Source organism: Macrobrachium nipponense, chromosome 23 (genome assembly GCF_015104395.2).
Source record: "Macrobrachium nipponense isolate FS-2020 chromosome 23, ASM1510439v2, whole genome shotgun sequence".
Taxonomy (NCBI): Eukaryota; Metazoa; Arthropoda; class Malacostraca; order Decapoda; family Palaemonidae; genus Macrobrachium; species Macrobrachium nipponense.
The window spans coordinates 23,559,810-23,587,369 of NC_061090.1; the positions used below are offsets into that span (position 1 = coordinate 23,559,810).

The following is a 27,560-nucleotide window of genomic DNA, read 5'->3' on the forward strand; positions in this document are numbered from 1 at the left end:
ACATCACCCCAAATCCAATCAATTGTTCCTGTAAACTTACAGATATGCAAACGGGCACAATAAAAAGTAAAAAAAAAAAAAAAAAAAAAAAACAATTAAAAGGGACATTTCTCTGCAGGAGGTGTTGTGGATGGTAGGCCTAGAATAGGGGAGTGAGTGTTGTGGAGAGAGTTGGGAAAAGTGGCAGGCCTATGGGTGTGGAAAGTAGGTAGGTTTGTGGTGTGGGTGGAAATGAGATAGATGTTTGGACGTGAAAAAATGAGTTTCTGTAAGTGTGATAAATGAAGGTGGGCTAATTTGGGACATGAATATTGATACCACGACAATCATATGACCCCTGAGTATTCCTCGTTTTGTTGTAAAAGTAAATCGATTGGAAGGCAGACATATAAGTTGACAGATATTTTACTTGCAAATTAATTTAAGAATTGATCGTCAAGAACAGCCCAAGTCTTTGGCCATGAATAAGCAGAAGAAGCTAATGGCTGCAAAGGGGGTCATAAAAGTTGTAATAATGTATAAAGCTACTTGCTTAGGGCCAGCATATGGGGAGATATGCACATGAGTTGTCTGACGGCCTGAAGATAAATACTTTCAGGTTATGATGATACTGTACCTGAAACGTGGTTAGGATTGCAATTTTATTACCCTGCCACTTTTGTTATGACAATTTATTTTATCTTCTTTCAGGCTGAAGAATGTTACGAGCGTTGTATACATACAAAGGAACACATGCCCGCACACTGGGCTTCCAAGTAGGGGAAAAGTTTATGGAAATAGGACCGTCAAGAGATCCAAATTGGCTTCATGTTACCAGTGAACGAGGATCTGTCGGATATGTCCCAAAAAACTATATGTCTTCAGATGATGTGAGTATTAGGATGGAATGGAAGGTCTTCAGTTGTGAGAAAAGTGTCTTTTTTTTCAGTAGTATGTATTACTAATTTGTTAAACTGGAAGTTTGACATCTGTTTGAGTGGTTAACTTTTATCTGATTATGCCTCTTGTAGAAAAAAAATTAATGTTGCTATACGAGTATTTTTTGGATAAAATGATTAACTTTTGTAAATGTGACATCATAAATTTGTTCCGATACAAATACAAACCATCGGTCCTTTACAATAGGAAGGTAACTAGCGGCAGCTGGAACGGTCGTAAGCTTCGAACAAGGGAGTTCGGTAGTTAACTGCTTGTCCGACAGTGTGTGCACCGCACAACTGGGAGGTGAAGAACCACTTTGCTTTCGGCCGCGTTGGTTGATGAACGTGTTCTGCATATTGCAATACACCCCCTGAACACCTGAATAAGCCCTGGTCACTTACCAGCCCGAACCATCATTTATTAAAAATTTACCAAATCTTTGGTTAAAATAAACGATCAGTGTTGCCAATCTCCTGGCAAACACCCTCGTTACCTAGTTACCAGCCCACCGCTGGTAGCCCTGCCTCATGGGCCGGTCACACCTGCCCTCTCACGTCAATCACTTATCGTTCGCGGTGGAGTACAGATGTATCCACAGCGAACTCCTTTTTGGTCTTGTCCGGCCTTCATTTGCACCTTTGATTTGATTGATTTTGGTGACGAATTACGCATCCCTTTGGATTACGGTTGGATTGCTCTTAATACCTTGTCATCAGACATTGATTCTGCAAAGGAAGAAACAACAGAAGCTACGACAACAACTACTGCATTCTCGGCCACGACATCACAGAAAACGACGAGCGGAAGTTCACAAACGTGTATCGTCTTTTGGCAACAATGGCAAGAAAGGATGATACCCTATGACACGATAGTAATTCCTTATCGCGTAAATTGTAGCCTGTTTCAATATAATGTAAAGACCAGATGTTTGGAATGTCAGGAGTGGTCTTTGGACCATATGTTAGGGTATCTCAAACATAGGAAAGGTCTCGTATTAAGAAGTAAGTGTAGGCAGGAAGAGACTAACGTAGATCAAGATAAAGACTTAGAGACAGTGCTCTTTAAGAGACTTGAGAGTAGGCTGACATCGAGTATGACATCTCTGTTACCGATTTTATGTTCAAGATTAAGTGATGGATAGATAGAGCAATAGGATACTGAAATTACTAATCGTTCTTTTTATTTTTCATCTCCCCTGCCTGTTCCAGAACCAGCCCTAACCGGTGCTGGGGGTTATGGGGATCCGCAAGCCCACAGGGCAGGATCCGCCGTCCCCCCTGGCGCGGAGCAGGCAGTGTTGGCAGTAGATTCCCCTTCCCTCGATGTGTAAGTTCTCAGGATGATAAAAACTTAGGTCAGATATAGACGAGTAGGGATAATAGGCTATAGTGTTTAGTTTAGGAAGAGAAGTGCAGGCTTCTCGGGTTCGGTTTTTCTATTAAAAGTATAGTTTTATAGAGGCACAGGGTGTCCTTAGAGCATCTTTAGGCTTTTTCCTGCTTCCAGTTATTTGCATCAGAAGCTTTTAGGCCAGGTTGGTCTTTTCAGATATGCTCCTTCGTCTTTAAGGTTACTTTCCTCTACTTATACGATACGATAATTGTTAATATCAACTAATTCTCCGTTCAATGCATATTGAACTACGATATTCAGTATGGAGAGAAATCGAATAAAATTAACTACGGTTAGCCTAGTGTTCACGATGATATATCATATGCATATTCAGTAGCCTAGCCTAGCCTAAAGTATTCGCTGTACAACATATCGGTAGTTATTTTTATATTGGCTAACGCTGTAGGCTCAAGGCATTCTGACTTCGGATAATTCAGTAGAGGTGTAATTGAAAACGAACGAGAATCCGATCTGAGGATAATTAATATGAATGTAATCGAACAGAATGAAGATCGGATTTTCTGTCCGACTAAAGCATTATAATTTTATTATAATTATCATCATATTAGCGTAGTATAAACACTAACTCGGCAGTCATTCACGCTGGAATCAGCGGATGACGAATACGGGTTTGCGTCGCCGTATCCATCTCATTCTCTCCTGATTGCCTAAAATGACTAACGTAACACCACTCTCACTTATGCCAAGTTTGTACAAACGTCTTGAAGGAGACGTGTGTTCAACTATGTTGACATTTAACATAGTCAATGAGGTATCTATCTTGGGTCATTATAATCAGATGTCAGATATAAGGAATTCGTATGTATGACGTCTTCATACGTTTAACAGACTATTGCCGTCAGTATTACATTGCGCTTATGTCAATTACAGTTACAAATTATTACCAGTCGTATTATCAAATTACAATGACAACTGAAATTAAGATTAGGCCTAATAAAGTTAATTTAATTACCTTTAAATATTATTTTATTACTTTTCAATTAAATTACAATTACACTCGCTTGTTGTCAAACAGCACAATTGTAAGGAGGTGTGGCTTAGACAGACAAGGATGCCGGCTAGTCTGTTTTTTTTTTTTTTTTCTTTTTTTTTCCTTGGCTGCTCCAGATTCAACCATATCACTTGGTCTCGGCTAATGTGTTTGTCCCTAGTTAGCATATTAATGAATATCTGGATACTTAACTTATGGAACGAAGTTATACTATTCGTCTTACGATGTAATTTAAGACCAAAATTTGACTGATACGTCTCATTGGAAGCTAGTTTTTCCCTCGGGTTAGATGGCGTTAAATTTTAGGATTCTGTTAGTTTTTCACTCGTTTTCATAGGTATTACGAACCTTACACTTTATATACTTTATTAATCCTTCGTCTGTGTGAAAACAACAGTAATGAGCTCTTTCATGCTATTAGTTTCTTTTACCACGGCTGCGTTTGAATTCATACAAAAGCTCGGGACTTCTGTTCAGGTTGCTGATGCACGTAATTTTGCCTTATTAGCTTCAGCTGCATTTATAAAATGAATACAAGTAATTACCCGTCAGCACGCAGATGATACAATAACGGAGGTTTTGCTCTCGGATTCGATTACTGTCAACACGCTGATCAATACAATAAGTGATGTTGTTATAGGAGTCGATCGCATTAGCAGCAAGTTCTCGTTCGGATGTTCATAGCTGTACGGAGTTATACGAGTATATTATCGTTAAGATAATACCCTTTTAACTTAGAAGATGGTGCAATTTACGGAGGTGGAGATGTTAGACGATTGTAATTTCTCTCTCTCTCTCTCTCTCTCTCTCTCTCTCTCTTCTCTCTCTCTCTCTCTCTCTCTCTCTCTATCTTCCCTGATTTTATATTCTCTCTTTATCCTTGACGATTGTATTTCTCTCTCTCTCTCTCTCTCTGCTCTCTCTCTCCTCTCTCTCTCTCTCTCTCTCTCTCTCTCTTACTTTTCTTATTTCATATTCTCTCATCCTATTTTTCCACGCTCTCCTAACACTGGACTCATTGTGCAACAGAGGTTTTTCTTCCTGTCACACCTTTTCAAACTTTGTCAATTTCCCTTCAGCGCTGACTGACCTCAGGTCCTGATACTCGGCTTTTGGCCTAAATTCTATTTTTAAACCCAACAATCTTGCTGTCTGAGTTAGTATTAGAGTAGGGAGCGAATTTAGGAATATGTATAAGGTATTCATGATATGATATATCACGAGAGGATTTTAAGTATTAGGACAGATAGGAAAGAACATGTCTGGGTCTATCTGAGGGTATTCTTCCAAGTGCCAACCAGGTAGAGTACAGACAGGCAGGTACAACACTACAAGAGAGGACATCAATATGATCGACGACACCGTCGCAGACGCACCGATGGACATGGTTGTCTCCTCCGTACATGAGAGGCCTAAGGCCACATGGGAGGTCTTCAGTTTCCCTCCATACATGAGAGGCCGAGAGCCACATGGGAGGTCTTCAGATTCCCTCCATACATGAGAGGCCGAGAGCCACATGGGAGGTCTTCCAGATTCCCTCCATACATGAGAGGCCGAGAGCCACATGGGAGGTCTTCAGTTTTTTCCTCTACTCTCAGGTGAGGCACATAGCCAGCTGAGAGGAAACAGGTTTGTATCCCTCCCGCACTCAATGAGTTTTGACCTTAGGGTAGAGGGCAGGGAGTTTTTTTCCCACATATGGGAGGCCTAGAAGGCCATACATGGGAGATTAGTTTGGACGAATGACAAATGAACTTGAGACTGACCGGCGTACTCAATTATATTGACTGACAACTGGTACAGTGGAGGGCCGGGTAGATTTGATTCCCCACCTCCAAATTAATGTTGTTAATCGGGCTTATTCAGGTGTTCAGGGGGTGTATTGCAATATGAAGTTTTTATTGTAAAACTAATATTGTAATACCTACCTGAACACCTGAATGATTCCCACCCTCCTCCCCTCTCATACAGAGTTATTGAGTTATGATTGACGTGAGAGGGCAGGTGTGACCGGCCCGTGAGGCAGGGCTACCAGCGGTGGGCTGGTAACTAGGTAACGAGGGTGTTTGATAGGAGATTGGCAACACTGATCGTTTATTTTAACCAAGGATTTGGTAAATTTTTAATAAATGATGGTTCGGGCTGGTAAGTGACCAGGGCTTATTCAGGTGTTCAGGTAGGTATTACAATATTAGTTTTTGTACATGAACTTTCCTGTCAGATATATACTTAGCTTTACGTCTCTGACGTCACGACAGAATTCAAAACTCGCGGCACACGCGACAGGTAGGTCAGGTGATCTACCTTACCCGCCGCTGGGTGGCGGCTGTAAGAACCAATCTCCCTTTCCAGCCAGAATTTTTCTGTTGCCGGTGACGACTACACCTGTGGTTGTTACCTCCTGACAGCTTTATTCGATTCTCGTTGCCTTGGATTTATTTGGACTGACTTTCGGTGAAGTACCTGATCTTGTGGCTTGGCATACGTGCTTGTGGATTGTTTTGACTATTGTTTGGATTTTTCTTTGATTTCAAGATGTCTGATGTAGAGGTTAAGAAACACTTCTATGTTTAGGGTGTGCTCTATAGATGAATGCAAGGTGAGGCTACCGAAAGCTACGGTAGATCCTCACACAGTATGCTTGAAATGTAGGGGTAAAGAATGTTCTTTTATTAACCCGTGTAATGAGTGTGAGAAGTTGGGAGGGTGAATGGAAGTCTCTTCTTCCTACTTGAGGAAGTTGGAGAAAGACAGGGTGGAGAAAAAGCTTCGTCTAGAAGTTTCTAGTAAGTCTCGTATTAGCGAGGTAGAAGTAGACAATCCTGTTGTAGCACTAGATCCTTCTCCCGTTTCAGCTCCTGCTCCCTGCATCGAACCTAAAGATACGACTTTGGAAGTGGCAACCATGAGAGCCACGACCGTAGCATGGAGAAGAAAATTCGTTCGTTGCAAGGTAAGAGTAATAGTGAGGTGAATTGTGCAGTGACCCCAGTGCAGTGGAGGGTGGGGCGTCTGATCGGCTCCTTAATGCTTCCAGGCTTAGACCTCTTCCAGACTCCCAGTCCCAGTGGAGGAGGAAAAGTCAACAGCCGCAGGAAGGTAGGGAGAACTCCCACCGATCAGGCGTCCCCTCGGTAGATCCTGATGTTCGTTCCCAGGCTGCCTTTGTTCGCTCTAAGAAGGAGGTGTTACACCAATGCTTCTCTTCTTCTTCTTCACCTTCGCCTAGAAGAGGATGGAGCACCTCGGATTCATCCGCGACCGCTGAAGAGAGCCTGGAAGGCTCCCTTGCGCCTTTCCTTCCAGCCCGGAATGTTTTCCAGAAGAGCCTGAAGTGGATATCAAGAAACCCAGGAGGGATCAGAGTTCTCGCCTCAGAGTAGGCTTCGATCCTCATCCCCTGTGGAGGATTTTGCAAGATCTCCAGCTCGGATTCTTGCGGGGCTGCAAGCTCAGATTTCGGCTCTGGCAGGCTCCTTGGCTGGAGTACGCGTCGTAAGAAGGACGTCTCTCTCCCCGTCAAGAAGTCTAGGCTACCTTCGCCTGCGTTGCCTTCTTAGTCGGAGGCGGCTCTCTCTCCTGTAACAGCGGATGGAAGGAGGCGCTCTTCCCTCAGCAGACGCTTGTCGTCTTCCAGGCGACAATCGCCCAAGAAGCTTTCTCCTGGCGACTTCATTTCTCCAGTAGAAAGGGATCTAGCGCCTAGTAGGCGCTCGTCTAAAGATAAGCGCACAGCTTCGTCTTCTCGCTCCTTTCCGAAGATCCTCCAATCTCTGGATAAGAGAGCCTCCTCATACATGGATTCTTCAAGAGACAGGATCTCTCCTTATGTTAGGCGCCTAGAGCCTGGTAGGCGCTACTCCCCCAAGTAGCCGCTCTCCCGCTTCCGAAGCGCTGTGCGGAAGATAGGCGGCTTTTCTCCTGATAGGCGCGGTTCACCTGTTAGCCGCTCTGTTCAGGTCAGGCGTAAAGAGCCTGAAAGAAATGTCTCGGCTGAGAGACTACCTTTTGCAGAGACCCACGCGTCTCGATCTAAGTTTGTGGATCATGGTAGACGCCTGTCTCCGAGTAGGCGATCTTCTCCAGGGATTCGCTCTCCTGTAGGTAGGCGCCAAGAGCCCTAGTAGGCTTCTCCTCATTTTAGGCGCAGTTCGCCAGGCAGCCGCTCTCCTTTTGACAGGCGGCATGGATTCTGTTAGGCGCCGTGAGCATAGTAGGCTTCTCTCCTAGCAGGCGCTCCCCTTTGGACTCCCGTGAATCTAGGAGTAGAACTTCAGGATCACAGAGGGACTCACTCATCGGAGTAGGAAGGACGCATTCGATAGGAGCTCTCCCGAAGCTTTGGCTTCCCCTGATAGGCGCCAGACGGCTGCCAGACCAACTCACTAGATAGACGCACTTCTTTAGAGAAGTCCAGCTGCTCTCGTAAAGAAGCCGAAGGTTCGTCGTGGATGAAGTGGAACCTTCAGAAGAGGACATTAGTTAAAGGATTCTTCGGTCTCGTCCTACAGATCCTGACAGACCTCCTTCTTCAAGAGTTTGGAGACGCTCTTACTCCCGTCGCTCCTCCTTCTCTTCTCTCGTTATTCTCGACTTCTAAGAAGACGAAGGTTTCCTCCTGTGTGAGGATGAAGCCAACCATCTCGATGAAGAAGGCTTTGAGAGGTTTTGGTGATTGGCTTCTTTCTAAGGAGGAGAAAGGGAAGACTGTGTTTTCTTTCCCTTCCAAGCTTACGGGCAGACTAGGCTTTTGGTATGAGTCTGGAGAACCCTAGGCCTGGGTCTACCGTCATCTGCAGACGCGGACTTCTCTTCACTGGTGGATGCCGCACGACGCTCGGCTCTCTTGTCAGCTAAGACTACCTGGGCTATGAACGAGCTCGACCACCTGTTGAAGGGAATGTTCAGTCTTGGAAGTCTTCAACTTCCTTGACTGGTCTTTGGGGGTCTTGGCTAAAAAGACTCAGACACCCGGATTCCATTTCGCCCGAGGATCTCAACAGTGTACTGACGCGTGCATGGATAAGGCAGTTAGAGATGGATCGAGCGAAGTAGCCTCCCTGTTTGGATCAGGGGTTCTTAAGAAAAGATCAGTCTTCTGCTCTTTTCTTACAAAGTCCGTCTCGCATGCTCAAAGAGCCTCGCTTCTCTATTCGCAACTCTCGCCGCTTTCTCTTCCCAAAAGAAGATAATCCAGGACATCTCAGGAGCTATCTCTGCGAAGGCGACAACGACATGCTCGCGTCAGTCTGCCCGGAAACCTAGGACCTCCTTCCAGACGAAGACTAAGAAGGAGACTCCAGCTAGACAGGAGCCCTTTCGAGGGGGCCCTCCTTCTAGAGCCTCTACCTCAAGAGGTTAATAGACCCTTCAAGAGAGGAAGATCCTTCTTGCGCTCATCCAGAGCTAAGAAGTAGGAAAGTAGTCCTCCAGACATCAGTAGGTGCCAGGCTTCTAAGATTCGCAGAAGCCTGGGCAAAGAGAGGAGCGGACAACTGGTCCCTCTCGATTATCGGAAAGGATATCTGATTCCCTTTACAGAAAGACCACCTTTGACGACGACTCCAAGGGAGTTGTGGCCAGGTACAGGGATCCATCATGAGCCACGCTCTAACGCAGGCAGTAGAACAAATGTTAGAGAAAGAGGCTATAGAGCTAGTGAGCGACCCATGCTCAGCGGGCTTTTAACAACCGCCTGTTCTAGTTCCAAAAGCCTCAGGAGGATGGAGACCGTTCTGGATGTAAGCGCCCTGAAATTTTCTTTGTAAAAGAGGAAGTTCGCCATGGAGACGACATCCTCAGTGTTGCGGCTCTTCGTCCAGGGATTGGATGGTGTCCCTAGATCTTCAGGACGCTTACTTCCATGTGCCGATCCATCCTTCTTCAAGGAAATACCTCAGGTTCATGATGGGAGGAAGGATATTCCAATTCAGGGCCTTGTGTTTCGGCCCTTCAACAGCCCCTCAGGTCTTCACAGGACTAATGAAAAATGTAGCAAGATGGCTACATTTGGAGGGAGTCAGGGTGTCCCTTTACTTGGATGACTGGCTAATCAGAGCCAAGTCACAGAAAAGATGTTTGGAGGACCTACAAAAGACCCTTTTCATGGCGAGTTATCTGGGACTTTTGGTGAACTTTCAAAAGTCTCAGTAATCCCCAGTCAAGATCGTATCTATCTGGGGATTCGGATGGTTTCTCTGGATTTTCGGGCTTTTCCTTCTCCAGAAAGGATAGCCGAGGGGTCAGAAGAAAGTCAAAGCCTTCCTAGAGAAAGACGTATGCACAGCGAGGGAGTGGATGAGTTTGTTGGGACACTCCTCGTTGGAGGCAATTCCTTTCTCTAGGAAGGTTGCACCTCAGACCTCTCCAGTTCTTTCTACATCGAAACTGGAGGTGTCGTTTGCAAAACCTAGAGTTCTCCTTCAAGATTTCAAGAAGAAATCAAGAAGGACCTCTCTTGGTGGGCGAACCCTCTCAGGTTTGCAGAAGGGATGTCCCTTCACATTCCGAACCCCAACCAAGTGTTGTATTCCGACGCGTCGGAAACAGGTTGGGGAGCAACGCTCGGCTCAAGAGAAGTGTCAGGCACCTGGAAGAAAGAACAGGTGACCTGGCACATCAACAAGAAAGAGCTGATGGCTGTTTGGCTAGCTTTGAAAGCATTCGAGCCCTACGTCCTAGCTTCGGCAGTTCAGATCAACTCGGACAACACCACGGCCCTGGCATACATCAGGAAGCAAGGGGGGGACTCCACTCCTTCTCCCTGTACGAGACAGCAAAAGAACTTCTGCTGTGGGCAGAGGAAAGGAAGATTTGTCTCCTTACCAGGTTCGTACAGGGAGAAAACAGAACGTCAGAGCAGACCTCCTAAGCACGAAAGATCAAGTCCTGCCTGCAGAGTGGACTCTTCACGAGGATGTTTGCCAGGACCTGTGGAGTCTTTGGGGCAGGCCTCACATAGACCTCTTCGCCACAGCCAAGAATGCGAGGATAGGCAACTACTGCTCTCCGATATCGGACCCGAGGGCAGTGTCAATAGATGCTTTTCTCCTAGATTGGAAGGCCTAGACATGTATGCTTTTCCTCCCTTCAAGATACTGGGAGAAACTCTCAAGAAGTTTGCAGAATCGGAGGCAGCAAGGATGACGCTGGTAGCCCCGTTCTGGCCCGCACAAGTATGGTTCACAGAGGTAGTACTGGTATGGTTAGTAGATTTTCCGAGAACATTACCACAGAGGATCGATCTGCTCAGACAACCCCACTTCGACAGGTATCACAGAAACCTCCCCGCTCTCGGTCTGACTGGCTTCAGACTGTCAAAAGTTTGGTCAGAACGAGAGGGTTTTCTGCAAGAGTTGCAACGGCTATCGCAGCAGCAAGAAGGCCTTCTACCTTAGAGTCTACCAATCGAAGTGGGACGTCTTTTCAATGGTGGTGTAGGTAAACCATCACTTTTCCTCTTCCAGTACCTCTGTAACCCAAATAGCAGACTTCTTACTTTTCCTTAGGGAGAAAAGTGGACTGCGGTATCAACCATTAAAGGTTATCGTAGCATGCTGGCTGCAGTGTTTAGGCACAGAGACTTAAACATTTCAGAAGACAAGGACATTCATGATCTAATAAGATCTTTTGAAACATCCAAAAAGGTTTCGCCAGATGATTCCGAGTTTGGAATCTGGATGTAGTGCTACGCTTCCTTAGTCCCTAAGTTCGACCGCCTCAGTCTGCCTCTTTTAGAGACCTCACGAGGAAGACACTTTTCTCATGGCATTGGCTTGCGAAAGAGGATTAGTGAAACTCCATGCAATAGAAGGGAAAGTGGGATTCAGAGGAGATGCAGCTATCTGTGCATTCCTGCCTTCGTTCTTAGCTAAGAACGAGAACCCCTCAAATCCTTGGCCTAGGAGTTTTGAAGTCCGAGGTTTGTCTGCCTTAGTAGGCGAGGAAGAAGCAGAGAGGTCACTTTTGCCCAGTACGAAGTTTAAACAAAGTTTTATCTTCAGAGAAAGAAGAAACTTAAGGGCAATGATGTCAACCTTTGGTGCTCTGTAAGAGATCCAAGGAGGGTTCTTTCGAAGAATGCGCTTTCTTTCTTCATCAGAAGCCTGGTGAAAGAAGCACATGCGATATGTGATGAAAGTCAATTCAAGCTTCTGAAGGTCAAAGCTCATGAGGTAAGAGCTATTGCCACTTCATTAACTTTCAATAAAAACATATCCCTGAGTAATATTATGAAGGCAACATTCTGGCGTTGCAACTCAGTCTTCGCAAACCACTATCTGAGAGACGTCAAAATTACGTATGAAAAGTGCTTCGCGTTAGGCCCGTACGTATCGGCGGATTCGGTGCTGGGGACAGGGAGCTGAGACATATCCTTTGTAGCATTTTTTTTTTCCCCCTTGTTTAGGTTGTAAGTTTTTTTGGTTGTTTGAAAAGCTGCGGGTAGGCATGTCTTTCATGTCGTATGTCTAACAATGATTAGATGGTTAGGTGATCGGTTTATGTTTGAGCTCCTGCAATGATAGTGGTTAGGTTCTGTCATATAAGAGGCGAATCACCCGTTGACAAGATCCTGCTCGGATTCTATCAAGTAAGCGGATACCAAATCCCTTTGATAGACCCAAAGAGTCTGTCAGCTGTAAGTCACGCCCTCGCTGAAGCTCTTCAGGCAACGCAGACTCATAGACGTAACTACGAAGTCTTCTGCCTAAACAGGTAAGAACCAAGTTGTATTTTACATCCTACAACAAGTGTTGTTTTCCCCTTTTTTCCATATTTATATTGCTGTCTCTTTCCCTCCACCAAGGGTGTCAATCAGCTAAGTATATATCTGACAGGAAAGTTCATGTACAAAAATGTTATTGTTAGTATACAATAAGGTTTTGTACATACTTACCTGGCAGATATATACGATTGATGGCCCTCCCAGCCTCCCCTCAGGAGACAGGTGGAAGAGAAAAATTCTGGCTGGAAAGGGAGATTGGTTCTTACAGCCGCCACCCAGCGTTGGGTAAGGTAGATCACCTGACCTACCTGTCCGCGTGTGCCGCGAGTTTTGAATTCTGTCGTGACGTCAGAGACGTAAAGCTAAGTATATATCTGCCAGGTAAGTATGTACAAAACCTTATTGTATACTAACAATAACATTTTACAATAAAAACTTCATTTCTCTCTGCCCGCTTCATCGGCGTATGCTTTGTGTTTATTCTCTAACTTGGTTTGTTTTTGTGTGCAAGAAGAACTGTAAGTACGTGTACTTTCTTTTTTTGCCAATTATTGTGAAATGGATCTTTGTGAATCGGAGCTGTCCCCACGCCCCCCCATCAGCCGCAGAGTTTGGCCTGGTGTGGAGGGCCGTAAGTGCGGGGTCTTCCGCTCCTTCCCTGCAGTAGATCCTCATTTATTATGTGCTTGGTACCGGGGGCGTGAATGCTCTCGGACCAAGCCCTGTGATGTATGTCATTCTTGGTCAGAGGAGAAGTGGGTGCTGTATGAAGGTAGGAGGAAGCAAGTAAGCCTGCCAAGGAGTCCTCATTACCCTTTTATTTTGTGTGAAAGTGAAATCGCAAGTGCAGTATTCTTTTTCATATGTTATTTTGATTGCATCATATTCATTATTGGATCAAGGTTTCCGCTCATAACCGGGAATTGATCCTTAGCCCATTGCGCTCGGTGCCAAGGGGCGCGAATGCTCTCGGGCCCCGAGCCCTTTTGTGTGAAAGTGAAATCGTAAAATGCAAGGATTCTTTTTCATTTTCATATATTATTATTTTTTATTGCATCAATATTCATTGGATCAAGATTCCCCTCGTACCGGGAATTGATCCTTATGCCCTTGCGTTCGGTGCCGAGGGCATGAATGCTCTCGGCCCGAGCCTTTTATTTTCGTGTGAAGTGAAAGTGAAATGGTAAATGCAGAATTCTTTTTCATTTATTATTTTCATTATGGATCAAGGTTTCCGCTCATACCCGGGATTTGATCCTTATGCACTTGCGCTCGGTGCCGAGGGCGTGAAGGCTCTCAGTCTGAGCCGTGTTTTGGTCCAGTGGTGCAGTGGGTGTTGTGTGGGGGCGGGAAGAGCGAAGGCCTTCCAGGAAGTTGTCGGAAAGCTCTCCCACGACTCCCTTGGTAACCGATTCTTCGTCTTCTTTCCTGCCGTCTTTGGGACTGAAGGGCGTGCTGAGTGTCCAGGGGCTGCTTCACTTTTTGGGCGGGGTCTGGTGCGGTCCCTTGGAGCGGTGACCACGACGACAACCAACTTGTCGACTCCAGGGTATGCCACCCCTCCTCACCTGGTTTACTCGCCGCACGTGGTGTCTGTCTCACCTACAGCCGCTGTGCAGGGGCTGATCGCCGTACCGAGGGGGGGCGTGCCGCCGCCGCCCGGGTTTGCTGTGGTTGCAACCAGACTTCCACTGCCCCAAGAGCTTGTCCCTGGACCTGCCGCCGGTACCCAGGATGTCGTTGGCTGACGCTAAGCCTCCTGGTTTACCTGACTTGCCTGCCGTACCTGCCGCTACTGCTGTTCTTGCTGCTGGTCCTGCCGCTCTTGCCGCTCCCGCTGTTCCCGCTCCTGCCCACGTCGTTCCAGTCCACGGTGTTGCTGCCCCAGATGCAGGTTCTTCCGGAGAAGAAGAAGAAGAAGAGGAGGAAGGTGTCGTCGTCGTCTTCATCATCTTCTTCGTCGTCTGCTGCCACCTCTTTCCCCTTCGAGGTCTTGCTGCCCCCCCCACCCCCCCTCCTTCCCCCCCCCTCCCGACTCCCCCCCCCCCCCCTATGGCCTCCCCCCAAGCCGAAGAAGAAGAAGGCTGCCTCCTCCCCCCCTAAGAAGGCTTCTTCGGGAACTTCTAAGGGCCCGTCCCACGATTCCTTCTGCTGGTCCTCCTGCTCCTTCGGGAACAGGGCCCGTCTCTCCTTCCGCAAGGAAGAAGAAGACAGGGACCAGAGGGGTACCGGCTAACACTGGTACTTCCTCGCCTGGTGTTAGCGGCGCTGCTGCTAAGCCAGGTTCCGGCTCGGCCTCTCGTTCGCAAGAGGTTCTGAGTGTACAGTCTCCCGCGGGAGACCGTACAGCCAAAGTTCTCACGCCAGAGTTCGCTCGGCGCCAGGACAGCGGCACGGAGCAGAAGGCTGGTGAGAGCCGCTCTGGTGACTCTCGCTAGACCAGCGATCGCTCTCGTAGCGACCAGCTGGTTCCCAGGGCTGCCGTGACGGTCCTAGACCTACCACGGTCGGAGGCTGGTAAGAGGTCCCCTTGATCGCAGGAACCAGCCTCGGCTGGTTCCAGCTGTTCGACGCGCCGTGAGAATGTTCTCGGTCCAGCCGCTCGCCCCAGGGGAGTGGCACAACCAGGCCTGCAGCTCGATCGCCAACAGTCCCCCAAGCACACTGGTTCTGCTGGTGAGCGAGGGGGGAGCGTCAGGTCTTCCTCTCCTGTTCCTCCAACTTTCTCGGGTTACACCAGGAAGGGCGAGATAACAAGGAGTGATCGTGAGGGGCGCCCCCCCCCACGATCCCGCCATGACGTCCTACTTGCCAGGCACGGTCCTTGGATCGACCAGGTCGTATGCGCAAGTGGCAGGAGGAGACTGGGAGGGATCTGCCGCTGTTCCTCCCTCTGAAGGAGGGTCTCTGGAATCGCTCATGCTGGAGGGGCTTGATGATCCTACTCCTCAAGATGTGAGCACTCCTGACATCCAGAGGAATTTTGCTGAGGTCATTGTGCTGATTCGTCAGCACAACGACCTCGGTTAATGATTGCCAGCCGCTGGTCCTGGCCAGCAGCCGGTCCAGACCAGCAGCTGGTCCAGACCAGCAACTCGACCATCACCGTGGTTGATGATCATCACAGACCTCCCAGCCTACCGGTTCTGCTGGTAGGCAGGGGAGGAGCTCTCATAACAGCTCCCCTGACACATTCCTTGGTCCAGCTTTCTCCACAAGAAGCCGCTGGTCCAGACCTGCAGCTCGATCGCCACCGTTGGTTGTCGACCGCCTGCAGTCCTCCCAGCCTACTAGCATGCTAGTAGGAAGGGTAGGAGCATCAGGGTAGGGGGGGCTGGCAAGGACGGATGACGCTTCCCAGACTCTTGGAGGGACCATCACCGCTGTTCACGTGACGGTCCGTCTGGACCACACATTCAAGGTGATGGCTGATCGTACTCGCTTCTCCAACTGCTAGTTCTGCTGGGAAGGCGAGTGAGTATCCAATTTCTCCCCCATTCTCTCTCTCCTTACGGCTACGAGGGAAAGGGGAGGGATCCTGCAGTGTGTTCTCTGTAGGATTCCACGTTGGGGACTGCGTTCCTGGGGGGGACCTTTGGGTCCTACCGGACGTAAGTCCCCGTCGTTGAGGAAGGATCCTGCCCCATCCTCGATTCCTACGGGAATCGGGAGGACCACCAACCGATGATCGGCTGACGAATTCGGCGGGGGTTTCGCCGAGCACTTAGAATTCTTTGGAATTTCTAGCACTCTCAAAGTGTCGGTTTTTTTTACGATCTGCAGACACTTGGGCGAAACCATGGTCCAGAGTCGGCTAGACGAGAATCCCGGATAATTGTTACTACGATTATCGGGAAACTCGCCGAATGCTCGAATTCCTGGAATTTCTAGCGCTCGGAAGAAGCACTGCTGCTGAAGGAAGAATATCACACAGTAGGCGGCCAACCCTAGGATAGAGAAGAACGGACAGGAACATCCAGTTTGGCTTGAACTATTGTCTTTGGTATTCTGTTATCCCCATTGAAGCTTTCCTTCGGGTAAGACTTCTCCTTAACTCTCTTGATTGGAGAATGAAGGGTGTCTGCTTCCTATCCTTATTCTCATTCCTCGAATGGAAAAGAATTTAGGATGAAGGTCTTTGTACAGAAACCTACAAATATACTACGTATATTACCCTCGCGACATGATTCTGTTAAGCAGTTGAATTGTCCGGGGTGTAGGCGCATACCGTAGTTAACTCTACGGATTGTGACCGAGACGACTAATCCTAATTGAACTGCAACTCGGGGCTGCTTGCAACCTCCCAGGAGTTACCAGTTTTGATTTTAGATACTTATGGTATTGTCACTACAACACCAACTTAGCTTTTGTATTTACCGAAAACCGTTTCGTTTAAATATAATTGCTCAAGAGTATTTTTTATGCTCAATGGTTCTAGCCGAACGCATTCCTTCGTGGAATGGATTACCTGGCAACTCAGTATGACGAGCCAGCGAGAGCTACTGTGTATTGAACTGCCTGATAGCAGCTCAGTACCAGCTGGCTCTCCGTGATGCACGGTCGGTTATGTGTCTCTCTCCCCTGCATTGATTGACTACCGAACCGTATCTCTGCCCAACAATCACGGACTTAGGTCTCTGATTAACAGGGATTCTTGCATACATGAATGACCATCTATTGCTGTGACACTCGATTTCATTGCCTTTGACATTGCGAGAATTTTCAACAGAGATATCTCTTGGACTCTTTCATCTTTCTGTTTACCGCACGGTAACAGAAGTCTGTACTAGTCTCCTGCTACATCGCACTACGATAATGTGGAATGATTTCTGCAGACATCTGAGTTTGTATTCAAAATATCTCGTATTCGTAGGTGTGCAATTGTTCATTGTTCACCCCGAATTAACAGATGTATCGCAAGACATCGCCTACTCCCCGACCTGCCAGCTCTACTTCCAAATGTTCAGCCCATGAGAAGCAGTTCTTCAGGCAGTACTTCCCTGTGTTTTCATTACTGAAAACGCCCTGCTTTCATTGCAACTACGACTCCTCACCGGACAGCAATGAAATAGCGGTTAGCGTTTTCAGTCATTTGTAAGCACAGGTTCAGAATCTTGAGAATCCTTCTCTCGATTCGGCTGTGAAGACGTAGGTTGCATTCAATGTCCACCTTCGTCTTCAACGGCACATAGTGTTGTTTCTCCTTAGCTGAGATTCAACTACTATGAGAATGTCTTGCCTTCAGGGACCTCGGTGTCTAGAAGGCAATTGACTTTCGCCTGTTGGGCACATGCCTTAAGAGAATCATCACCTCGCCGTCCGGCATCGGTGACAAACAAATACACTATTTGTTTGGTCTCTCGGCATAACCCTTTAAAGGGCGAAGGTCACGTGACTTACTCGGATGCTTGGACAACTTGCCTCACCGAACGCAGTCAGTCGGCAGCTGTCAGAGCGCCCGAGTCAGTTACGAACTACGCTGTGGACTTAGTTCGGTTTTTCCAGATCAATCATTACTTCGTCCTAATGGCTTGTCACAGTACCCATACCATCGACACCCACCATGGAGTGTCGGTGTCCTATCCACTACCGAGAAGAACAACTTCGCTGCATTGGGATAGGAGAATGTGAGACACTTCACTGCATACGGATAGACCAGTATGGGTACTGGACATCACCGAAGTAGAGAAGAGGGATAGGTCATGCGACTATTCCTTTCTTTTCCCCTGAGGGAACTGCATGACTTTTCCTGCGAAGTCAAGCATCCAGGGGATGGGGATCCGTGACGCTCGAGTTCGTACCGAACTTCGTAGCGAAGACTCAGAACCCTTCGGTCCCTGACGATCGGTTAGAGTTCTTCACAATCCCCTCCTTAATGGACTTCATCGCCTTTGATACGAAGGAAATGCTGCTTTTCCTGTGAGGGTGTGACGGCGCTATCTGAAGAAACTCGACACCCCAGGCTGAGTGTTGATGCCTCTTCGTTAGCACCGGGATGACCTAGAAGAGGTACATTTCCTCGCGTTCCGCAAGAACTTCTCCGTGGCGCAGGTACTGAAGGCAGGGGTCTGGTCTAACCAGACCACATGCACCTCCTTCTACCTTCGGGATATTGCCCACAGGTCCTTGGATCTTTTTCCTTGGGACCCGTGATGGCTGCTCAACACATTGTGTAGCGAACCCAGACCCTCGCAGGCTGAACAGTATCGAGTCTTGGTGTGACTGTAAGAATGGATGAGTGAATGAGAGTGTGACTGGCTCCTCTTCCCATCTTTTTCTCCCCCTCTACCTGTGGGTAGAGATACGGTCGTCACCCTGCTGGATAAGGACGAGATGCAGGTGAGCTACTCTACAGAGCCCCATCCTATCCCTTTCACTAGGGATGGGAGCGAATATCCACCACTTCCCCCAACAAGGGGGGGGAAGAGGAAGCCAACAAGAGACAAACCCATAACTTTATGTTGCCTCTTGCAAACAGGAACATGTTCTTGCTTGCTGGTACGAAGAGATACGCTTGCCTCTCTCTTAGTACTTGGTCCAGAGGTCTGACCATTGATCCTGCGGTGCACACCCCGATCAATCGGACAGAGGCTTGGATCCCTCCCTTGCTCTTACGACCAGGGAGGCATTCCAAGGTTGGGCGAACACCAGTCTGTTCACAAAGACTTAGATTCCTCCTATTGTTAAAGGACCGAGGGTTTGTATTACGTATCGGAACAAATGACAATTTGTCGAAAATTGCATTTTCATACAATCAACTTACCTGTCAGATATATACATAGCTAAGACTCCGTCGTCCCCAACAGAAATTCAAATTTCGCGCCACTCGCTACAGGTAGGTCAGGTGATCTACCGGCCTGCCCTGGGCGGCAGGACTAGGAACCATCCCCGTTCTCTATTCATATTTTCTCTGTCGCCGGTGGTATTAGCATTGTTGCTATTACCTCCTGACTTAGATTCTTATTTCATCCTTTGATCATCGTTTCTCGGCTTTTTGGTGACGTATCTGGATTGTGTTTTTGGCATTCGCTACTGTGGACTCTTTTTGGAATTGCTTTTTGGATTTTTCTCAGTATGTCTGATTCAAGTGTGAGAATGTGTGTGAATGTAGGCTGCAGGGTGAGGATACCGAAAGCTTCGGTTGATCCTCACACTGTATGCCGTAAATGTAGGGGGTTTCAGTGTTCTGCTATAATACTTGTAATGAATGCGAGGGATTTAAATGCAGAAGAGTGGAAGACTTTAAACTTCTTATTTGAAGAAGTTAGAGAGGGATAGGGTTAGACGTCTGAAAGGTGTGAGTTCAAGGCCTATTGAGCCTTTTACTGATAATTCTAATCCTACTGATTTAGATTCTCCCTATGTTTCTCATTCACAAAGTGTACTTTCGGAATCGGCCTCGGAAATCGCCGATCTGAAAGCTACGATTCGAGACATGAAGTCCAAAATGGCGGACTTACAAGGTAAGGCTAGTGAAAGTGAGCATTACAGTGAAGTGAGTTCCTCCCCAAAGGTTGGGTGTTTAGATGGGGGGCGTTTGATCGTCCCTGCGACGCTCCCAGGCCTAGACCTCTTCCAAGCTCCCATGCCCAGAGGAGAAGGAAAGTCGAAAGCCTTAAGGAGGTCGTGGGGAATCCCCAACGGTCAGACGTCCCTTCAGCTAGCTCTGTTTCGTGGCAGGCTGCTCAAGGGCGCTCTAAAAAAAAGCGTCCTTCGTGAGTGTTTCTCATCCTCTCCCTCTCCCTCACCTAAACGAGGGTGGAAGGAGTCGAATTTATCGAGACCTCTGAAGCGTCATATGAAAGAACCCGAAATTGATTCGAGCCCAGAGCGTTTCTCAGATGACGCTCCTCTTCTATTAAAGAAGGCGAAGGTGGCGTCAGCGTCACCCGACGAGTACGCAGAAGTACCCTTTCCTACTTCTCACCCGAGTGATGACGAAAGGCGTCATGCAGTTGACGTGGAGAAGCTTCAAGGAGAATTATTATGCAGTTCAAGAGCAAACTGACCTCTCTAGTGGGAGTTTTAGCGCCTCGTAGGAAGGACGTTGCGCTTCCAATCAAGAAGTCTCGTCCTCTCTCCCCTGCTAAACGAGAAGCGTCATGCAGACGTGAAGCTTCCAAACATCTTACAGAAGCTTCGGGTTCGAGAGCGAGAGCGGTTGCTTACGAAAGTTTCGTAACGCCAGAGAGACGTGAGACGTCTTTTAGACATGAAGCGTCTTTGAAAGCTGTTGGTAGACGTGAAGCTCCGAACCAATATTTTTGCGCCAAATAGGATGCCTTTTGAGAGCGGAGCGTCTTCCAGGCGCGAGGCGTCATCCGGACGTCAGCAGCCAAGTAAGCAGGAGACGTCAGCCAGGACGCTTGGCGGACGAGAAGTGTCATCCAAGCGGGAAGCGTCTTCTTTTTATCGAGAGAAGCGTGAGCTTTGGGGTGGCGCCTTCCAAGGCTATTAAAGTGAAGGGGAAGAGGAAAGAATATCATTCCCTTAGCCCCTCTCCTATTAGGAGTTTTGTCTCCTCCAGAGGAGGAACGTACAGGAAAGGGGAGCGGAGACTCATTTTAGATCCCGAGTTGGAAGGAAACTCGGATGATGAATATCAAGGAAGAGAAGGACTGTCGAAACTATAAAGTTTTGACTGCCCTTGCTTCTTGAGGAGTATGGAGACGAATTGACTCCTGCCGCTCCTCCTTCTCCGCGCTCTCTGTTTTCGAGTGCTAAGACGAAGAAGTCTTCGTCTTTTTCAAAATGAAGCCCACCATTTCTATGAAGAGGGCTCTACAATCCTTAGACTCGTGGATGAAGTCTAAGAAAGACTTAGTTAAGAACGGTCTTATTTGCATGCCTCCAGCGAGACTAGCTGGTAAAAGAGGCATTTGGTATCAGACGGGAGAGAATATGGGTATTGCTCTCCGTCTACGTCAGAAGCAGGACTTTTCGACCTTAGTTGACGCTTCACGTCGACAAGGTCTCAACCAAACTCGGCACGGATTACGTGGGGCATTTACTGAACTGGACCATCTCCTCAAGAGACTCTTTCATGTATTGGAAGTTTTCAACTTCTTAGATTGGTCCCTTGGGGTGATGTCCAAGAAAGCCCATGATTCGGAAGGAATCGAACCGGAAGCCCTTTTGTGCATATTGTCTTGTATAGACAAAGCGGTACAGGATGGCTCTTTTGAAATCTCCTCTTTGTTTGGAGCAGGTCTTCTAAAGAAGAGGACGGTATATGGTGCCTTTTTAACCAAGGCAGTCTCCCACGCTCAGAGGGCAGCGCTGCTGTATTCGCCGTTGTCTGACTTTTTGTTCCCTTCTCAGTTGGTGAAGGACATTGCTCAATTCATTAACTGAGAAGGCGACTCAGGATCTTCTGACGCAGTCAGCAAGGAAGAAGAAACCTGCTTCTACATCGGACAAGAAAGGACCGAGTACATCGGTTCAGCCCTTTCGAGGTGGTCCGACCTCCAGACCTCCCGCAAGAAGGAAGGCTCCGGAGAAGAGAGGTAGGTCTGCCTTTCATCCCTTTAAAAAGGGAAAATGAAGCTTCTCTCTCCAAACACCAGTAGGTGCCAGGCTCCTGGGATTTGTGGAAGCCTGGACACTTATAAAAACGCCAGACGCGTCATCGTTGGCTATAATAAGGAAGGGATATCGTATCCCTTTCCTGAACACTCCTCCCCTAACGTCAATACCAAGGGAACTAACAGCCAAGTACAAGGATCCTGTGCTGAGGGATACTCTTCGATCGATGGTGGAACAAATGTGGGACAAGAGAGCGATAGAACTAGTACTAGATCAAAACTCCCCGGGGTTTTACAATCGCCTTTTTCTGGTTGCGAAAGCCTCGGGAGGCTGGAGACCAGTACTTGGACCGTCAGCTGCTCTTGAACAAATTTTGTTGCGGAAGGAGAAGTTCTCCATGGAGACTTCTGCTTCAGTCCTGGCGTCATTACGACAAGGAGATTGGATGGTGTCTCTAGATCTCCAGGACGCCTACTTTCACGTCCCGATCCACCCTTCATCGAAGAAGTACCTCCGTTTCATGACGGGGGAAGGATCTTTCAGTTCAGAGCCTTATGTTTTCGGCCTGTCCACAGCTCCTCAGGTCTTCACAAGCCTGATGAAGAATGTGGCGAGGTTTCTTCACCTCAAAGGAGTAAATATCTCTCTGTATCTGGACGACTGGCTCATCAGGGCCAGATCAGAGAGACAGTGTTTGGAGGACCTGAAGTTAACTTTAGATCTGATCAAGCGTTGGGATTGCTCCGTGAACCTCGAGAAGTCGCAGCTGACCCCCAGACAGGACTTAGTCTATCTGGGGATTCGGATGGATTCTCGGGGTTTTCGAGTATTTCCTTCGCAAGAGAGAATCGCAAAAGGTTTGCGGATAGTCTCTCTCTTCTTAAGGAAGGAAACATACGTCGGCGAGGGAATGGTTGAGCTTTCTAGGGACCCTTTCCTCGCTCGAACAGTTCTTCCCACTAGGAAGACTTCATTTACGTCCGCTTTCAATTCTTCCTCAAGAAGTCTTGGAGTTGGAAAACTGGACAACTTTCGGACGTCTTTCCCATTCCAGTGGAGATAAGATCGCACCTGGAATGGTGGTTGCCCAATCTGGAAGAGAACAAAGGGATCTCTCTAAGGACACAGAACCCAGACCTAGTGTTGTACTCCCCGAACGCGTCGGAGAAAGGTGGGGAGCAACATTAGGCTCGAAGGAGGTGTCAGGCACCTGGGAACCAGCGCAGGTGACTTGGCACATAAAACTGCAAAGACTCTTCGCCGTGCATCTGGCTTTGAAGAGTCTAGAACCTCTGTGTCGAACAAAGTAGTGCAAGTAAACGTGGACAACACCACCGCACTTGCCTACATTCGAAAACAGGGAGGGACTCACTCCTCGTTCCTTTACGAACTGACGAGAGACCTTTTGCTTTGGACGTCTCACAGGAACATCTCCCTTCTGACAAGGTTCGTGCAGGGAGTAAAAGAATGTGAGGGCGGACAGACTCAGCAGGAGGAACCAGGTCCTTCATACAGAGTGGACCCTACACGAGGAAGTGTGTCAAGATCTCTGGTCGCTGTGGGGGACACCTCATGTGGATCTCTTCGCCACATTCATTTCCAAAAAGGCTGGCAGTCTTTTGCTCGGTCGCGGAAGATCCAAGAGCTCTTATGGTAGACCGCCTTCCTTGCTAGATTGGTCTCCGACGTAGACGTATATGGCTTTTCCTCCTTTCAAAATCCTGGATTAGTAATGAAAAAGTTTGTGGCGTCAAAGGAGACGAGGAGGTGACATTGATAGCCCCCTTTTGGCCGGCCCAAGATTGGTTCTCGGAGGTGGTAGAGTGGATCGTAGACTTTCCAAGATCCCTACCAAGAAGGACGGATCTTCTCAGACAAACCGCACTTCAAGAGGTACCATCAAAACCTCCCCGCTCTCGCTCTGACTGCCTTTCGACTATCGAAAGACTCGTCAGAGCGAGAGGGTTTCTCGCGAAGTGGCAAGCGCGATCGCGAGAGCACGCAGAACCTCCACTACGAAAGTATATCAATCGAAGTGGGAGGATTTTAGAAGGTGGTGTAGATCTAAGAAGTTGTCCTCCTCCACACCTCTATAGCGGAAATTGCTGATTTCCTTCTATTCCTGAGAGAGCAATCTCATCTAGCTGTATCCACAATAAAGGGATAACAGAAGTATGCTCTCGGCTGTCTTCAGGAATAGAGGATTAGATCTGGCAGATAATAAAGATCTCCACGATCTCATAAGGTCATTTGAGACTTCAAAGTCGAAGGAACCGGTCCCTCCGAACTGGAACCTAGACGTGGTCCGCAAGTTTCTTTCATCTGAAAGATTCGAACCTCCTCATCTGGCTTCGTTTCGAGACATCACCAGAAAATGCCTATTCCTATTATCTTTAGCTACTTGGCGGAAAAGAGAGTTAGTGAATTACAATGCTCTGCAAGATAAAAGTAGGTTTCAAGGGAGACCTCAGCTATTTGCTCTTTTAAGACACTGTTTTTAGCTAAGAATGAGAATCCCTCGAATCCCTGGCCTAAGTCATTTGAAGTCAAAGGCATATCGAGTCTCGTAGGAAGAGAAGCAGAAAAGATCTCTATGCCCTGTAAGAGCTCTAAAGTTTTTACATTCAGAGAAAGCATCAGATGGGAGGCTCTAGACAAGGTCTTTGGTGCGCTGGCCCGGATAAAGACAACACAAGACTGATGTCCAAGAATGCGCTGGCATTCTTTGTGAGGAACGTCATTACAGACGCGCATAACGGTCTGTTCTGACGAACAGTTACGGACTGTTGAGAGTTTTAAACTCATCAAAGAAGTGAGAGCAGTAGTGACGTACTCTCTCGTTTCATAAAGAATATGTCGCTTAAAAACACATAGAATCACGACATTTTTGGAGATTGCAACTCAGTATTTGCATCTCATTACTTGAAAGACGTTCGTGTGACATATGAGAAGTGTTTTTCTCTAGGTCCTTTCGTATCGGCGGATAACGATTCTGGGTACGGGAGCCGACACCAATCCTTAAAAGTATATACTTTTCTTCTTGTTTTGGATATGGTCTGGAGTCTCTTCGAACAATGGAGGACTTGGTTTAGCACGGGGCGGCCGTCTATGTTTGTTCAGTAAGAGAATCTTGTCATATCTAATTAGATGAGTATAATTTTTTTAGAAATTATGTATGTGTGCGTAGTGGTTTTGAGTTACGGTTGTTGTGACGAGTTCGGGGATACTCTCGGGACAATCCTTAGTTCTAACATATGGTTAGGATCAGGTGGTCGGGATTGGTTGTGTGCTCCTTCATAAGGTGTATTGGTCATATAAGTGGATCATCACACCCATTGACAAAGTCCTTTTCAGGCTCTGCCGAGTAAGCGGGATAAGACCCCATCGGCAGACCCACAAGCACTCTTGGCCATAGATCATATATCTCGCTAAAGTTTCTTGAGGTGATGCAGACTACTGGGGCAAACACCCACGAAGTCTACCACCTATCAGGTAGGAACAAGGTTTATTTATAACCTACAACATATGTTGTTTACCTGTCTATTCCATATAGTAGCTGTCTCTTACCCTACCACCAGAAAGGTGCACCAATCAGCTATGTATATATCTGACAGGTAAGTTGATTGTATGAAAATGATATTGTTATGTTACAATAAAGTTTCATACATAACTTACCTGGCAGTATATACAATTAAAGGCCCACCATCCTCCCCGCAGGAGACAGGTGGAAGAGAGAAAATATGATAGAAAACGGGGATGGTTCCGTAGCCTTGCCGCCCAGGGCAGGCCGGTAGATCACCTGACCTACCTGTAGCGAGTGGCGCGAAATTTGAATTTCTGTCGGGGACGACGGAGTCTTAGCTATGTATATATCTGCCAGGTAAGTATGTATGAAACTTTATTGTAACATAACAATATCATTTTTCTTAACTATACAAACCTGAGGTCCTTTACATATAGTCCCACCTCGTGCCACCCCTCACTCTGGGTTTTTTTGCATGGGCCTAAAGCAAAAGTGATTCTTCACCTCCCAGGCACGCGACGCGCGCACTGTCGGACAAGCAGTTAACTACCGAACTCCCTTGTTTGAAGCTTTCGACCATTCCAGCTGCCGCTAGTTACTTCCTATTGTTAAAGGACCTCAGGTTTGTATAGTTAGGAAAAATGCAATTTTCGACAAATTGTCATTTTAAGAGGTACGCTTGCCTCCCTCTTATTACTTGGGTCCAGAGGTCTGACCATTGATCCTGCGGTACATACCCCGATCATTAGGCAGAGGCTAGGATCCCTCCCTCTGCTCTTACGACCAGGGAGGGAATCTAAAGTTGGGCGAAGAAACACCGTCTGTTCCTAAGACTCAAGATTCCTCCCACCAAGAAGTGAGTCTTCCTATTGTAAAGGACCGATGGTTTGTATTCGTATCGGAACAAATAACAATTTGTCGAAAATTGTATTTTTCTTAACTATACAAACCTGAGGTCCTTTACACATAGTCCCACCTCATGCCACCCCTCACTCTGCGTTTTCCTGGGCCTAAAGCAAAGTGGTTCTTCACCTCCCAGTCGCGCGGTGGGTGCACTGTCGGACAAGCAGTTAACTACCGAACTCTCTTGTTCGAAGCTTATGACCGTTCCAGTTGCCGCTATTTACCTTCCTATTGTAAAGGACCTCAGGTTTGTATAGTTAGGAAAAATACAGTTTTCGACAAATTGTTATTTTATAACTGCTTCATTAAACTTATGTACACTCCATACGTTGTATGTCGACTATTTCGTGTATGGTGGTTAGATGGCTGATGCCTTATCTCCATCTAGTTCTATCTTGTGTATTTTTTGTCTTAATTACCATCTGGTCTGGATTCTCATAGGCTATATGCCCTTTGTCTTGAATTTTCTTATTCTAATTCTGTAGATAATTACGTCCTGACAAGTTTAAAGCTTTTCCTCAAGCTTATGGTCAGTCTTACTGCTAGCTTTGTAATATATTGTCATTTTCAGTTTTGTTTGTTTATCATTACCATTGATTTTATAAATCTACAGGCGCCTCCTGTTGATGTCCTGGAGTTTATTGACGGTTGTATTGAAGCCACTCATTTAAATGCCAGCGAAAGAGGAGGAAATTATACTCGAAGTGAACATGATGCCCTGCATAAATTGGTTGAGTTACGTCAAGAGTGGTATGCTAAATGCCCTCCATCAGTCCACCCAAACAAACGACCAGCACCACCTCCCCCTCAGGTTAGTAAAATATCCTTATTTGAATCTTAGTTTTGTAGATAATTCAAGAGTAAAATGTGATGTTCTTATATGGTATATAGTTATACAGTATTTTAGTATTTCTTGTAACTGGATTCTTTGTAAATAAGCTTTATATTCTTTTTACAGTGAAGTTATTAGAGGATTATGATTTTTTTAGCAGTTGAGTTTTTCAGAGTAGGTAATCCAAATGTATGGTGTATTGTGAGAATTTATGATGACTGTACTCTTTTTATTTACTGACTTCAGTAACAGAATTTTAGGCAAAAGTATATGTAATTTTGACCCTGTTTACAGCAGTTGTATACAAGCATGCTTTAGCAAATCACTCTCAGTATGCTTTGTCTACTTGCAGCGCACAACTTCACAACTTAGTGTAGAAAGCACATCAAGTCAGGCTAGTGTTGGTAGTTTGCCATCCCCATGCTTGCCAGGAACTCCTCGAACTCCGTCAATTTCTGCTAGTGGGTCTTCTGCCAGTTTAGTTTTGCCGCCAAAGGAAGAACCTCCCACGGGGCGGGGTACTGAAGCTTCCACCAGTTTTATGGCAAGAGGAGAATCTTTAGGTAATACATAGATAATGTTCATGAACATGAAAGTAGCAGTGGGTTGATGTACTTCATTATTGCTGAGTGCAAATCTGTCCATTTTTCTGATTTATCTGTTATAAAGTCAGCGCTTGGGGAGGATGAGAGGATCTTGCAGTACAATATAGTATATCATACATACT

The 27,560-nt window shown here is 46.9% G+C and overlaps 1 protein-coding gene across 1 annotated transcript; it reads left to right on the forward strand.

The window, feature by feature from the left end:
• Positions 1–662: 662 nt before the first annotated feature.
• On the forward strand, positions 663–27,426 carry LOC135196341 (uncharacterized). Its single transcript, XM_064223103.1, has 3 exons — positions 663–869; positions 26,615–26,812; positions 27,186–27,426. Exons 1-3 carry the CDS (start codon positions 699–701, stop codon positions 27,405–27,407), a joined length of 591 nt encoding a protein of 196 aa, XP_064079173.1. The 5' UTR covers positions 663–698; the 3' UTR covers positions 27,408–27,426.
• The last annotated feature ends 134 nt before the right edge of the window (positions 27,427–27,560 follow it).

What these genes read in the sequence shown, in the direction of transcription:
- LOC135196341 (XM_064223103.1), top strand. Translation starts at nt 699, where the DNA reads ATGTTACGAGCGTTGTATACATACAAAGGAACACATGCCCGCACACTG. An exon ending in ACTATATGTCTTCAGATGAT is followed by an intron (nt 870 to 26,614) that starts GTGAGTATTAGG and finishes ATAAATCTACAG; the next exon opens with GCGCCTCCTGTTGATGTCCT. An exon ending in CAGCACCACCTCCCCCTCAG is followed by an intron (nt 26,813 to 27,185) that starts GTTAGTAAAATA and finishes GTCTACTTGCAG; the next exon opens with CGCACAACTTCACAACTTAG.